We start from the raw sequence: 13,148 nt of genomic DNA, 5'->3' as shown, positions 1-13,148 counted from the left end.
TCCAGAAACGTGCAGTGGTCAACCAACCTGAACCGGCTCTGACTTGACCACAGAAATGTTTCTGCGCAGATGAAACCTGGCAGTGTCCAAAAGTTACCTTTGCTTCATTACTATGCTAAAATCTCCACCCAGGGGGGAAACTTGCACTTTGCTAGGCACAATCCATGCAGTGTGCAAAGAAGTGTGGAAGACTGCACGTGCCCCAGTTGCCCCTGAAAATCTCCCCCCCCCCCCCCCCCCCCCCCCGTTTCCTAGAGCCTTGATTATGTCCCTGCCTCCTAACCACATAAAATTCCTTTACTCCCCTCCCCTGGGGGAGAAGGTATATTTAGAACACAAGCTCTCTCTTCACCATTCCTTGATCAATGAATAAAGTTTCTGCTCTGCTATACCAAACCCGGGTTCATCTGATTGGCATTTGCAACTCCAGGCAAAGGACCCATTGAGGGGTCACCGACCTCTTGGGGATCTGTAACAAAATAAGGAGGCCATTAGACTGATGTGGCGCTAATGACATGGCGACCTACATAAGCAAACCAAAATTTAAGCCTATAAATGCCTCAAGGTTAAAAAAATGCTAAAGTTAGTCGCAAGCAGCTAACTAGGCTTTAAGCTGTAGCCAGTCAATAATTAATTTCCTTACTTTTCTTCCACCTTTTTTCTTTTTTTTTAATAAATTTATTTTATTTATTTTTATTTTTGGCTGCATTGGGTCTTCATTGTTGCGCGCGGGCTTTCTCTAGTTGTGGCGAGCGGGGGCTACTCTTGGTTGCCGTGCAAGGGCTTCTCATTGCGGTGGCTTCTCTTGTGGCGGAGCACGGGCTCTAAGAGTGCGGGCTTCAGTAGTTGTGGCCCATGGGCTTAGTTGCTCCGCAGCATGTGGGATCTTCCCGGACCAGGGCTCAAACCTGTGTCCCCTGCATTAGCAGGCAGGTTCTTAACCACTGTGCCACCAGGGAAGCCCCCACCTTTTTTTCTATAAAAGCCTCTCCCGGAGCTCCTGTTGAAGTTTTCCTAACCACTTATGGTTTGGCGCTTCCTGATTGGAATCAATTTTTCCTCAATTAAACTCTTAAAAATTTTAATATGCCTCAGTGTCTTTTAACAGACACTGTAGACAAAGTTAACAAATAGATGACGAACTGGTAAAAGATATCTGAAATATCTAAATCCAACATGGGATTAATGTCTAGAATACTTATGGAATTTAGTAACAATAAGAGAACAACAACCTCAATAGAAAAATGGAGAAGAGATATGAACAGACAATATATAGAAGCAAAAATACTCAAGCAAATTTTTTTGTTTCTCTGCCTATTTAACACAGGAGAATATGTAGAATATGTAGAAGAGAAAATCCAAGGTCAGCACTCACAAAAAGGGCTGTTCCAAGAGTACTAATCATAAAAATGGAAAATAAAACAACAATGAGGTATCATTTACACCCATTAGATTGAAATTAGATTAGTACTTGGATAATGCCAAGTACTGATGAGTATGCAGGAATCCTTGGGTATGGAGACTGGTCCTGCCATTTTGGAAGGCAGTTAGGCAGTACCCAGTTAATTTAAGAATAGGTGCATATCCTATGACTCAGCAGTTCTATTCCTGGATCTATATTCCAAAGAACTTCCCAGCAAGTCCATAAGGGAACATGTTATGGGGATCACTGTCACAGCGTATTTATGTAGCAGGGAACTGGAGGCAATCTGGGCATTCATCACTGGGGAGGTAGATAGGGAAATGTGGAGTACAGGGTCCAAACTAGAAGAAATTGACAACATACCCACATAGTAAAATGCACACATTTTAAAAATAGCATGGGTAGTGAAAAAAAGTCAGAAAGAGAATAGATACATAGCCCAGTACTATTTGCATATATTTAAAGAAGGTGTGCAAAAACAAAAATACGTGTACGAACACACGTGTGAAATGACTTGCTTATTTAAACAGAATGGTTGCCTATAAGGAGAGGCAAGTGGGGGCAGAGAATAAAGATAAATGCAACTAAAGTACCCTTGCAGGGAGCAATGATGATCATGTGTCATGCACAGAGGAGGACAATTAAGTCCTGCACCTGAAGACCAAGGACAACTATGCTGGTTGCATCCTGCTCTATGCAGTTTGGAAAACACTGCTTTATGGGGTAGAAATGGAATTTAATTAAATGGAATTTAAAATGTCCTCTTTCACTACACTTTTAGGTGGTGTGGAACAAAGAAACTACACTTTTAGGTGGTGTGGAACATTTTATTCTAAGGGTTAAGCCACTTCCTTGCTTCTAAGTAAAAACAATCATTTTGTCATAAAGAGATACTGTGACTTTCTAGAAGATGTGTGGTCATCTTGTCATACTCATTTTGGGCCCCCAACAGTAGTTAGCACATGAGACACAGCATAACTGCTTTTTACTCAGACAAATTATTCCCTCAAAGCTTTATTTTGCCCTGTTGCTGCCAAGAATCTAGAAGCACTTTTTTCCACAGAAAGATCTCCCTTAAATAAGCAGAGAAACAAACAAAAACAAATACAAAAGAAAATGTTGTTTGGACTGATTTTCCCTTTTAGTACTGTCCAATAACTCATATTGGCACTAATAATTCTTCTTTTCATCACTTTAAAAAATATTTATTTATTTATTTATTTTGGCTGTGCTGGGTCTTAGCTGCAGCATGTGGGATCTTCGTTGCGGCATGCAGGATCTTCAGTTGCGGCATGCATGCGGGATCTAGTTCCCCGACCAGGGATCGAACCTGGGCCCCCTGCATTGGGAGCGTGGAGTCTTACCCACTGGACCACCAGGGAAGTCCCTGGAACTGATAATTCCTCACAGAGAACCCAGATTTTTTAGAATGTGCTCACTTAGAATGAATAATCAGTTGAAATGACAACATAATCTTCAACTGCAATACCTTCCATATATGTAGGACTGTTGAGTTTGTGAACCATCATTTAATCTTCACAGTAGTTGTGAAACCAAGCAGGGACCCTTTGGGGCCCTCCCAGGTACAAAAGCCTTTCTAGGTCCCTTGTTTCTTGTTTATAGGAAAAAGGCTTCAGCCTCCTAGACTTTCCCTGAGTCCCAAAGTACACATTCAGATAGTTAGTGATTAGAACAATAGGGTCACAAGACTCCTAGTTCCTCCTAAAAGGATATACATGACAACCTGATACAGATCTGAGTCCCATTACAGGAACTAAGGCCCCCACCCAGGTGGAGGATGGTAACTTCAGCCTGAGCACAAGCACATGGGACCCCAGACTGGTTGGAACCAGACGGCTGATGATTAAGATTCTTGGAACACCACCCTGTTGCCTCACCACCAACCAATCAGAAGAAAGTCACACACCCTGTGGCTCTCCCCGCAAATTTGCCTTTAAAAACTCTTCCCTGAAACCCATGGGGGAGGTTTAGGTCTTTTGAGCATGAGCTGCTCATTCTCTTTGCTTGGCCCTTGTAATAAACATTTCTCTGCTCCAAACTCCAATGTTTCAGTTTGTTTGGCCTCACTGTGCATCTGGCACATGAACTTGGGTTCAGTAACAGTTGAATGTGTTATCTACATTTATAGCTGAGAATATTGAGGTTCATAGATGGACATGATTTGTTCAAGGTCACGTAACTTGTAAGTGACAGCCCTGAGTCTCCACATCTTCTCCCTCTAAGGTCCGTGGTCTATCTACTATCTCATTTAATTTGTCTAAATGAAAGGTGAATATTATTTTAAAATTAATCATTGTTCTGTATTTAATTGGGCAACTGAACTTTTGTGTCTACGAAATGAACAAGGAAGAAATGAGAAATATCCAAGAGAGTTTAGGGAGTTAATGAATTGTGATAAACTGTAGACACAGATTATAGACCAAAAAACTGAAACAGCCTTTCTGCAACTGAGAAAAGATTTTTCTTGCCCGTTGTCCTTCCCTGCTTCAGTGAAGACAGGATACTTGCAGTGAGCACACTCTACGACTTTCTCAGGGTAAGCTAGTATTGGCAGGCCTTGCCCCACCCACACTTCCTTTAACTTGCTGTGTTCAAGATATAAACAAGCCCTTGTTTTCCTCCCTGAGCACTGTGGGTCTTAAACTCTTTTCAACAAGCACTTCTTTGGGACAGAATATTCTTCTGCCCTTGAATAAAAGACCAAAGGATACTCCTTTCCAAAGTGAAATAGTCATTGATACCCAGCTATTTAACTCTCCTCTCGTTTCAGAATGGTACAGCTAACCCACACACATGGGTTATATTTTCTTCTGCCTTTTAATTTATGAATAAGTAAGTGTTCAGATCAATTATTGATCTTTACATTAACATCATGCTTTACTTTTCTTACACAGCCTAAATGCCTTTATACTTATGGGATGGCCTTAGTTAAAGAAAAAGGAGTATAAAATATTGTAATTTAATGTTTCCCATTCTACCCCAGGAAAAAATCTCAATAACTCACTTCCCCCAAGAAAAACACAGCAGTTTGAGAGACCTGTAATTAGAGATTAAATTTAGAGTAGGTAGCCATGGAGACTAAATAATGAAAGATTGGATTCAACCTGCTGTTTACGTAGGCAACTCGGAGGTTAGTTTATATCAAGTTCTTACTTCCCAATTCCAATTTTAACCAGCAATACTTTACTTTGCTGTTGCTATAATTGCTAAATTTGTAGGCAGCAAGAGTTGCAATGGTGACTGTAATGGACTTTTTCATAGTACAGTGAATCTGTTATTGTATGGTTCTATGGGGACACATACCGTAGTACCATAGCTACAGGTGGTACCAAGCAGGCATTCTGTGGATGGGATGACAGGCCTGGTGATGTAACAAGCAACAACTAAGGAAATACTTTCTAAAATCTCTCCACGATAAAGGTATTCTTAACCATTTTTCATGCCTAACTAACCCCAGGTATGGAGACTTTATCAAGTAAGGGTGGATAGTTGAAGTTGGTAGAGAAGGAGTGACACCATATGCTGAGAGAGAAGAATTACAAGGCTTGAATTCTCACTTGTCTAGTTAATAGGTTCAGCAGAAACTTTGTGTAGTATTTACATTTCTGCCGCTGCAAAAAATATGCTTTCCAATTGCCGCAGATAAATACGTGCTGTACATAAATTCTCTATAGCTTTTCAAGAACCCTGAAGTGTCTGAGATTTACCCTGTTTGCCTGCCACAGTTCCATGAAGGCTGGTAGAAGCCAGCAAACTGCTGAGTCAGAGATGAAGGATCATTTATTACTTATAGCAGAAGCAACCAAGTATCAGAATTTTTGCACCACTTCCCTGAGCCCCAATTCCCACAGGGTGATGTGAAGAAGGCCAGGTGACATCATAGATGTTGCAACACAGAAAAGGAAGCTTAGGAAACCCAAATCTTTAATAATGGGCAGTAAGAAGGATTGCCCTTTGCTCAAAAGGAGACAGGATCTCTGACTTCTAAGGCTGTAAGCAAACCTGCCCCTTGCTCCAGAGATAGACATTATTTCTATTGTCCAAGGTTGTTTCCTACACAAACAAAGGAAAGGGCAGACAGCTACCCCCTTGCAAGACAAGCATACGCATGAGAGACCCATGGAGAACTGTCTCCCAAACCTGCAAAGTGTAACTTTGATTTTAATGAACCTGTATTATTAACTAGCACCCCTCTCCAACTTAATTTCATAAAGATTGCATATTAGTCATTTCTTGCTGCGCAACAGTATTTCCACAAACCTAGTGGTAATACACATCTATTTGTTATTATCTCACTTCTGTACTTAGGCATCTGGGAATGGTTTAAGTGGCTCCTCTGATTAGGGTCTCAAGACGCAATCAGGATTTTGGCTGAGACTGTGGTCTCATCTGAGGTTCTACTGGGGAAAAATATGCTTTCAATCTCATTTAGGTTGCTGGCAGAATTCAGTTTCTTGCAGTTGTAGGACTGAAGGATTTGGTTTTTCACTTGCTGTGGTCAGAGGCCACCCTCATCTCTGGGAGGCTACCTGTAGTTCCTTGCTGCTTGGGGTTTCCAAACATGGTCACTTGCTTCCTCAAAGCCAGCAAGGGAGAGAGTGAGCAACTCCAGCAAAATGGAGTTACTACAGTCTATGTAAAACAATCACGCCATCATATATAAACCACTACATTTGACATATTCTATTGGTTAGTGTCTTCCATTATGCTTATCAAGGGGGCTGACTGTTGGCTACTTCAGATAATTTATCTGATAGAGTGAGGAAAAGTCTTTCTGAGGATGGGACATTCTAGCTGAGACTTTAGATGATGAGGAGTCAGCAGGGATAAGATGGGGGTAGGGGTGAGGAGCATTCTGGGAAGAAGGAACAGAAAGTGGGAAATGTAGCTATGCCCGAAGACAGAAAAATATTATCATGCCATTATAACACTGTATTTTACATGTTTTTGAGTCTGTTTTCTCCATCATACAGTGAGCTGTACAAATTATCTTAGATCTTCAATACCTATTTCATAGTAGACAGTAAATTTATATTATAAATGGATGGATTTATTCACTTAGGAATCATTTTGTTAAGCTTTCAGGTACCAGGTACTTCAGAGATACAAAATGACATGTAAAGGCCTGTGCCCTCAACGAACTCACAGGTGTGGAGAGCAAAGTTGCAAACAATTACTAATACAAGGTGGTCAATGCCATTGGTGCTACTACAGCACTGGAAGGAAGAAAGAAAGAAGCCTTGGTCTATTTGGGTGATTTGGGAGACCACATAAAGGTGGCAAAATTAGCACTGAGTCTGGAAGAATACCTAAATTAGTTGAGGGGCATAAACAGGAAAAGGCATTTTAAGGAAAGGAATCAGTTTGAGTGGCAAAATATCTGGCTGGTTTGCAAAAAACCCAAGAAGTTCAGGAGTAGAGAAAATAAAACCAGGAGTGTGTGTGGAAAGAGGGATAGCAGGCCAGGAGGCTTATTGAAGTGTCTGTGGATTTTATCAAAAAGACAAAGACGCTAACTCTAATGTGCAACACTAGCCAAATGGGATAATTTGAGCATCATAAAGTATAAGGATCATAATGGATTAAAAGAATCTGATATGTACAAATGCATGCATTCATAATGATACTAATCAAAGAAAATCTTACTGGTTAACATTGGAGGTTGCTAGGGCACCAACTCATTTCTGTGAAATTTGATAACTAAAGTGAAAGAATCCAGCATTCATGCAGACTTTTCTCTATGATCCCTGTATTTCAGGATAACCAATGAGTTGGTGAGGGAAAGTTCTTTTTTTTTTTTTTTTTTTAAATTAATTTATTATTTTATTTTTGGCTGTGTTGGGTCTTCGTTTCTGTGCGAGGGCTTTCTCTGGCTGCGGCAAGCGGGGCCCACTCTTCATCGCAGTGCGCGGGCCTCTCACTGTCGCGGCCTCTCTTGTTGCGGAGCACAGGCTCCAGACGCGCAGGCTCAGTAGTTGTGGCTCACGGGCCTAGTTGCTCCGCGGCATGTGGGATCTTCCCAGACCAGAGCTCGAACCCGTGTGCCCTGCATTGGCAGGCAGACTCTCAACCACTGCGCCACCAGGGAAGCCCAGGGAAAGTTCTTTTTACAGAGGAATCCCAGGTAATAAAGAAAACTATTGAAGGTATCAGAAATTCACTGTTCTAGCATAAAATACTTAAGAGATACCAAAATGCAATGTGAAGACTTTTTTTTGGATCTTTTGATCAGAAAAAAACAACTATTTAATGACATCTGGGACTCAACCAGCGACATTTGAATACATACTGAGTGTTAAATACGTAGGAATTATTTTGTTAGATGTTAAGTTAAACATGGCGATTAAATTAAGATGGCGATTAAATTAAAAATCCGTATCAGTTTGAGATGCAGATTAATTTAAGGGTAAAATAATGTCTGGGTTTGTTTTAAAATACTCAAGCAAAAAGGGGGGGTAGGCGATAGATTAAACTAGATTGGCAAAATGTTGATAATTGTTGAATCTTGGTGACGGTTAGTGAGGGTTCATTACTAAAAGTGGATTCACTTTTGCCTATGTTAAAAAATTTTCCATAATAGTTTTAAAAAGCAGAGCCAGTGCCTACTACACCACATCATCTTCAGCTGATTTAATGCCCAGGGCTCAGAAAAGTGTAGCAGAATGCGAATCAACAGTTACTAATTACCCAGCCCACCCCAAACGCTGACACTCACGGCCAGAGCTCAGTGTGCCAAAGGCTGACGTTCAGGAGCTTGGATTCCTCAGCTCGAACAAGCCCCGCGGAGAGGGGATGTCCGAAATGAAACCCCCAGCTACTCTAGAAGGTGCTGCGATTTCCCAGGCATTTCCGAAAGAGGCTACGGAGTGTAACTGGCCGATGGCTGCAGGATTCAAGCAGCAGCCTTTTCCCCAGCCTGCGGCCCCCTGGCCTTGACCCTGGCGGGCGGCTAAATGCTCATGGCTTGGTCACGGGAGTTAAGTGGGAAGCGAGGCCGTCCCTCTCCCTTCCCTCCTCCCCTCCCCTCCCCAGGCCTGCCCTTCTTTCCTCCTTTCTCCCTCCCTCTTCCGCCACACCTCACGCTCCTCTCTTCTGCGCACTTTCCGGTCCTTCCGCTCCTGCGCCTCGCCCCACCCCTCCGTTGTCATCACTCGGCTCCTCCTCCCCCACGCCCGCCCCGCCCCTCCCTTCACGAGCCCCGCCCCGTAACTTCGCTCAGCCCCGCCTCTCCTGCTCGCCCCGCCCCTTCCTTGTTGTCACTCGGCTCCTCCTCTCTCACGCGAGTCCCGCCCCTCTCTTCTGGACTAGCTGTGTGTCCTCGCTCAACCCTCGTCCCTCGCGGGGGTTACTATAGCTACGCTGCACACAGTATTTCGGTCTCCGTAGTCGGTCCTGGCTGGCCACAGGGAAGAGCCGGCACCATGAGTCACGTAGTGACCATCGAAGAGCCCCAGGCCAAGCCGCAGGTGTCTCAAACCCGGTGCGGAGGGAGGTCGGGGCCCTGGGGCAAAGTCTCTGCCAATCGAACATATGATTTCCTATACGGTAAGGGCGGCTCCAGACCTCCCTCCTGAGTTGCCGACTCGTGGGCCAGGTGGGCTTTGAGACGGTGGGACCTGGCCGGGGGCGCGGCGGACAAAAGACGAGCCTCAGGACGGATCCTTTGCCCGCGGTCGTCTTCTGTTGGGTGGGGGCAGCTCCAAGCCCCCCAGGTGGTGACGCTCTCGGGGAGGGGGGGGTGGCGGTGGTGTGTCTCGGAGACCGCAGGTGCGCTCTGCATCTCAGAGCACTGAGCGGGAACACCTGACTCTTCTCCACCCTCTTTTTCTGATAATTTGCCCAGCCTTAAGCAATCGTCCTGAATCCTGTTCCTGGCGTTCTGACTTGGAGATTCACTCAACACTCCCGCATGCAAACTGCATAAAATGCCCAAAGAGAATGACCTTCCTGCTCCCATTCCCTGGGCAACTCCAAATTTGGCATTCTAGGTAAAGAAGGGCCAGTTTATCTCATCTTTGTTTTGAGGTTTCTCTTTTTATTTAAGCTTATTCTTATCCATCAAAGTGTTGCTTATAAACTAGGTCCACTAGGTCCTTTGGGCCAGTAAAGCCCCAGTTTATTTTAACGACCTGATCATTTATGTTCTGTCTTTTCTACTGGACCATAAGTTCCCTGAGTTCTTTAAGTTCTTGTTCTATACATTTTTGTAGCCTTCTCAGCACTTATTCCAGTGCTGGTACATATGTTAGGTGCTATGTAATTTATTATGAATTATTTGAATTATTGAATTTACTACTACAATAATTATAATCAGTAAAGCATGATTTTTTTCCAGTTTTGTCCTCGTCACCCTACTTTTATTTTTTTTATTTTTAATTTTTAATTTTTTTAATATTTATTTATTTATGGCTATGTTGGGTCTTCGTTTCTGTGCGAGGGCTTTCTCTAGCTGCAGAAAGTGGGGGCCACTCTTCATCGCGGCCTCTGTTGTTGCGGAGCACAGGCTCCAGACGCGCAGGCTCAGTAGTTGTGGCTCACGGGCCTAGTAGCTCTGCGGCATGTGGGATCCTCTCCTCCCAGGCCAGGGCTCGAACCCGTGTCCCCTCAATTGGCAGGCAGACTCCCAACCACTGCGCCACCAGGGAAGCCCCTCGTCACCCTACTTTTAACCACATGTTATTTCCTCTGGGAATCCCAGGGTCTCCTTTGGATGGGAATCTTTAGGGTAGCCATTTCCTGGTGTTGGGAATGTGTAATGATTGCTTACAGTTGTATAGTACTTTAGAGTTAACACCATTCTTTTATAAATCTTACCTCATTTATATACCATTTTGCATTTAACTTGACTTTAATGCTTTGTATCTCTCAAGTGTCTCACTTGAAGTGCCCACAGTACTTTGTCACTTCCCTGAATCTACATTTGTTGATGGATTAGTAGCTACACTACTGCCCTGCTAATTAAAGTCTTTTAAATATGATATATTTTTCCTAGCTTTCAAAAATATTTTAAAATACTTCTTGGGTTTATCAAGAGCTCTTTCCTCCTTTCTTTCCCCCCAGAATCTGCAATTTATTATAGTTTTCCCAAAAAGTAATCATCATATTTTGGGGTTTGAAACACTTCCTCATCGTCACCATTACTTTGTTGTGACAACTTCCTGTGCTTCTTAGAATTATTTTTACAATATGGGTAAATTGGCTGAGGGGCTGTTTCATGATTTCCATGGAAAAATTTCCCCCATTAAATTCATGGGCTTTTGATAACATTAGGCCTGGGAGCCGAAAGGATTGGTGTTCAAATCAACCTGCCTATCAATAAGTTGCCAACTTCTTTATTTTTTAATAAATTTCTTTGAAGTATGGTTGATTTACAGTACTGTGTTAATTTCAGGTATACAGCAAAGTAATTCAGTTATTTATATATATAGTTCAGATTATTTTCCATTGTAGGTTATTATATTTAATTTACAGTAAATCCTTGTTGCTTATCTATTTTATGTATAGTAGTTTGTATCTGTTAATCCCATACTCCTAATTTATCCCTCCCACCTCCCTTTCCCCTTTGGTAACCATAAGTTTATTCTCTATGTCTGTGAGTCTGTTTTGTATGTAGATTCATTTGTATTATTTTTCAAATTCCCCATATAAGTGATACCATACAATATTTGTCTTTGTCTGACTTACTTTGCCAAGTATAATATTCTCTAGATTCATACATGTTGCTGCAAATGGCAATATTTCATTCTTTTTCTATGGATGAGTAATAGTCCATTGTGTGTGTGTGTGTGTGTGTGTGTGTGTGTATATATATATATATATATATATATATATATATATATACCACATTTTCTTAAGCCAATCATCTGCTGATGGGCACTGGGTTGCTTCCATATTTTGGCTGTTGTAAATACTGCTGCTATGAACATTGGGGTGCAGGTATCTTTTCAAATTAGAGTTTTCATTTTTTACAGCTATATACCCAGGAGTGGGATTAGTGGATCATATGTTAGCTCTAGTTTTAATTTTTTAAGGAACCTCCATACTGTTTTCCATAGTGGCTGCACCAATTTATACATTCCCACCAACAGTGTAGGAGGGTTCCCTTTTTTCCACACCCTCGTAGGAATTTATTATTTATAGACTTTTTCATGATAGCCATTTTGACCACTGTGTGGTGATACCTCATGGTGGTTTTGATTTGCATTTCTTTAATAATTAGTCATGTTGAGCAGTTTCTCATATGCTTCTTGGCTATCTGTATGTCTTCTTTGGAAAATGTCTATTTAGGTTTTCTGCCCATTTTTTGATTGGGTTGTTTTTATTTATTTATTTATTTATGGCCACGTTGGGTCTTCGTTGCTGCGTGCGGGCTTTCTCTCTTTGCAGTGAGCAGGGGTTACTCTTCATTGTGGTGCACAGGCTTCTCATTGCGTTGGCTTCTCTTGTTGTGGAACATGGGCTCTTTGTGCGCGGGCTTCAGTAGTTGCAGCACGTGGGCTCAGTTGTTGTGGCATGCAGGCTTTAGGGCACGTGGGCTTCAGTAGTTGTGGCACATGGGCTCAGTAGTTGTGGCTCACGGGCTCTAGAGTGCAGGCTCAGTAGTTGTGGCACACAGGCTTAGTTGCTCCATGGCATGTGGGATCTTCCCTGGACCAGGGATCAAACCCGTGTCCCCTGCATTGGCAGGTGGATTCTTAACCACTGCGCCACCAGGGAAGTCCCTGTTTGTTTTTGATATTGAGTTGTGTGAGCTGTTTGTATATTTTGGTTATTAACCCTTTGTTGGTCACATTGTTTGCAAATATTTTCTCCCATTCCGTAGGTTTTTTTCAGTTTGTTGATGGTTCGCTTTACTGTGCAAAATCTTTTAAGTTGGATTAGGTGCCATTTGTTTATTTTTGCTTTTATTTCTTTTGCCTTAGGAGACTGATCTAAGAAAATATTGCTACAATTTATGTCAGAGGATATTTTCCCTGTGTTCTCTTCTAGGAGTTTTATGGTTTCATGTCTTTTTTTTTTTTTAAAGGAATTCCTTTATTTTTATTTATTTTTATTCATTTATTATTATTTTTTTTGGCTGTGTTGGGTCTTCATTTCTGTGCGAGGGCTTTCTCTAGTTGTGGCAAGTGGGGGCCACTCTTCATCGCGGTGCGCGGGCCTCTCACTATCGTGGCCTCTCTTGTTGCAGAGCACAGGCTCCAGACGCGCAGGCTCAGTAGTTGTGGCACACGGGCTTAGTTGCTCCGCGGCATGTGGGATCTTCCCAGACCAGGGCTCGAACCCGTGTCCCCTGCATTCGTAGGCAGATTCTCAACCACTGTGCCACCAGGGAAGCCCGTATGGTTTCATGTCTTATATTTAGGTCTTTAAATCATTTTGAGTTTATTTTTGTAAATGGTTTGAGGGAGTGTTCTAATTGCATTAATTTACATGTAGCTAGCTGTCCAGCTTTCCCAGTACCACTTGTTGAAGAGACTGTCTTTTCTCCATTGTATATTCTGACCTCCTTTGTCATAGATAAATTGACTGTAGGTACATGGGTTTATTGCTGGGCTCTCTATTCTGTTCTGTTGATCTATATGTCTGTTTTTGTGCCAATACCATGCTGTTTTGATTACTGTAGCTTTGTAGAATAGTTTGAGGTCTGGAAGGGTATGTCTCCAGTTTTGTTCTTTTTCCTCAGGATTGCTTTGACAATTCTGGG

General features: G+C 42.4%; 1 protein-coding gene across 8 annotated transcripts in view; it reads left to right on the top strand.

Moving 5' to 3' along the window:
* Positions 1–8,767: 8,767 nt before the first annotated feature.
* Positions 8,768–13,148, top strand: part of CFAP91 (cilia and flagella associated protein 91) — a 139,647-nt gene continuing 135,266 nt past the window's right edge. For 4 of the 8 annotated variants that reach the window (XR_009008245.1, XM_007181870.2, XM_057545962.1 and 1 more), the window contains exon 1: positions 8,768–8,989. Coding sequence is in view for 4 of the 8 variants with exons in the window: in XM_007181870.2 (XP_007181932.2) it covers positions 8,866–8,989 (124 nt within the window). In the remaining 4 variants the exon portion in view is untranslated. Of the gene's footprint in view, positions 8,990–9,287; positions 9,433–13,148 lie in introns of those variants that run through there. The other 4 variants (XM_057545963.1, XM_057545964.1, XM_007181872.2 and 1 more) reach the window with 4 other exon arrangements.

The sequence above is a fragment of the Balaenoptera acutorostrata genome, chromosome 4 (genome assembly GCF_949987535.1).
Source record: "Balaenoptera acutorostrata chromosome 4, mBalAcu1.1, whole genome shotgun sequence".
Taxonomy (NCBI): domain Eukaryota; kingdom Metazoa; phylum Chordata; class Mammalia; order Artiodactyla; family Balaenopteridae; genus Balaenoptera; species Balaenoptera acutorostrata.
This window is presented reverse-complemented; position numbering and strand designations above follow the sequence as displayed.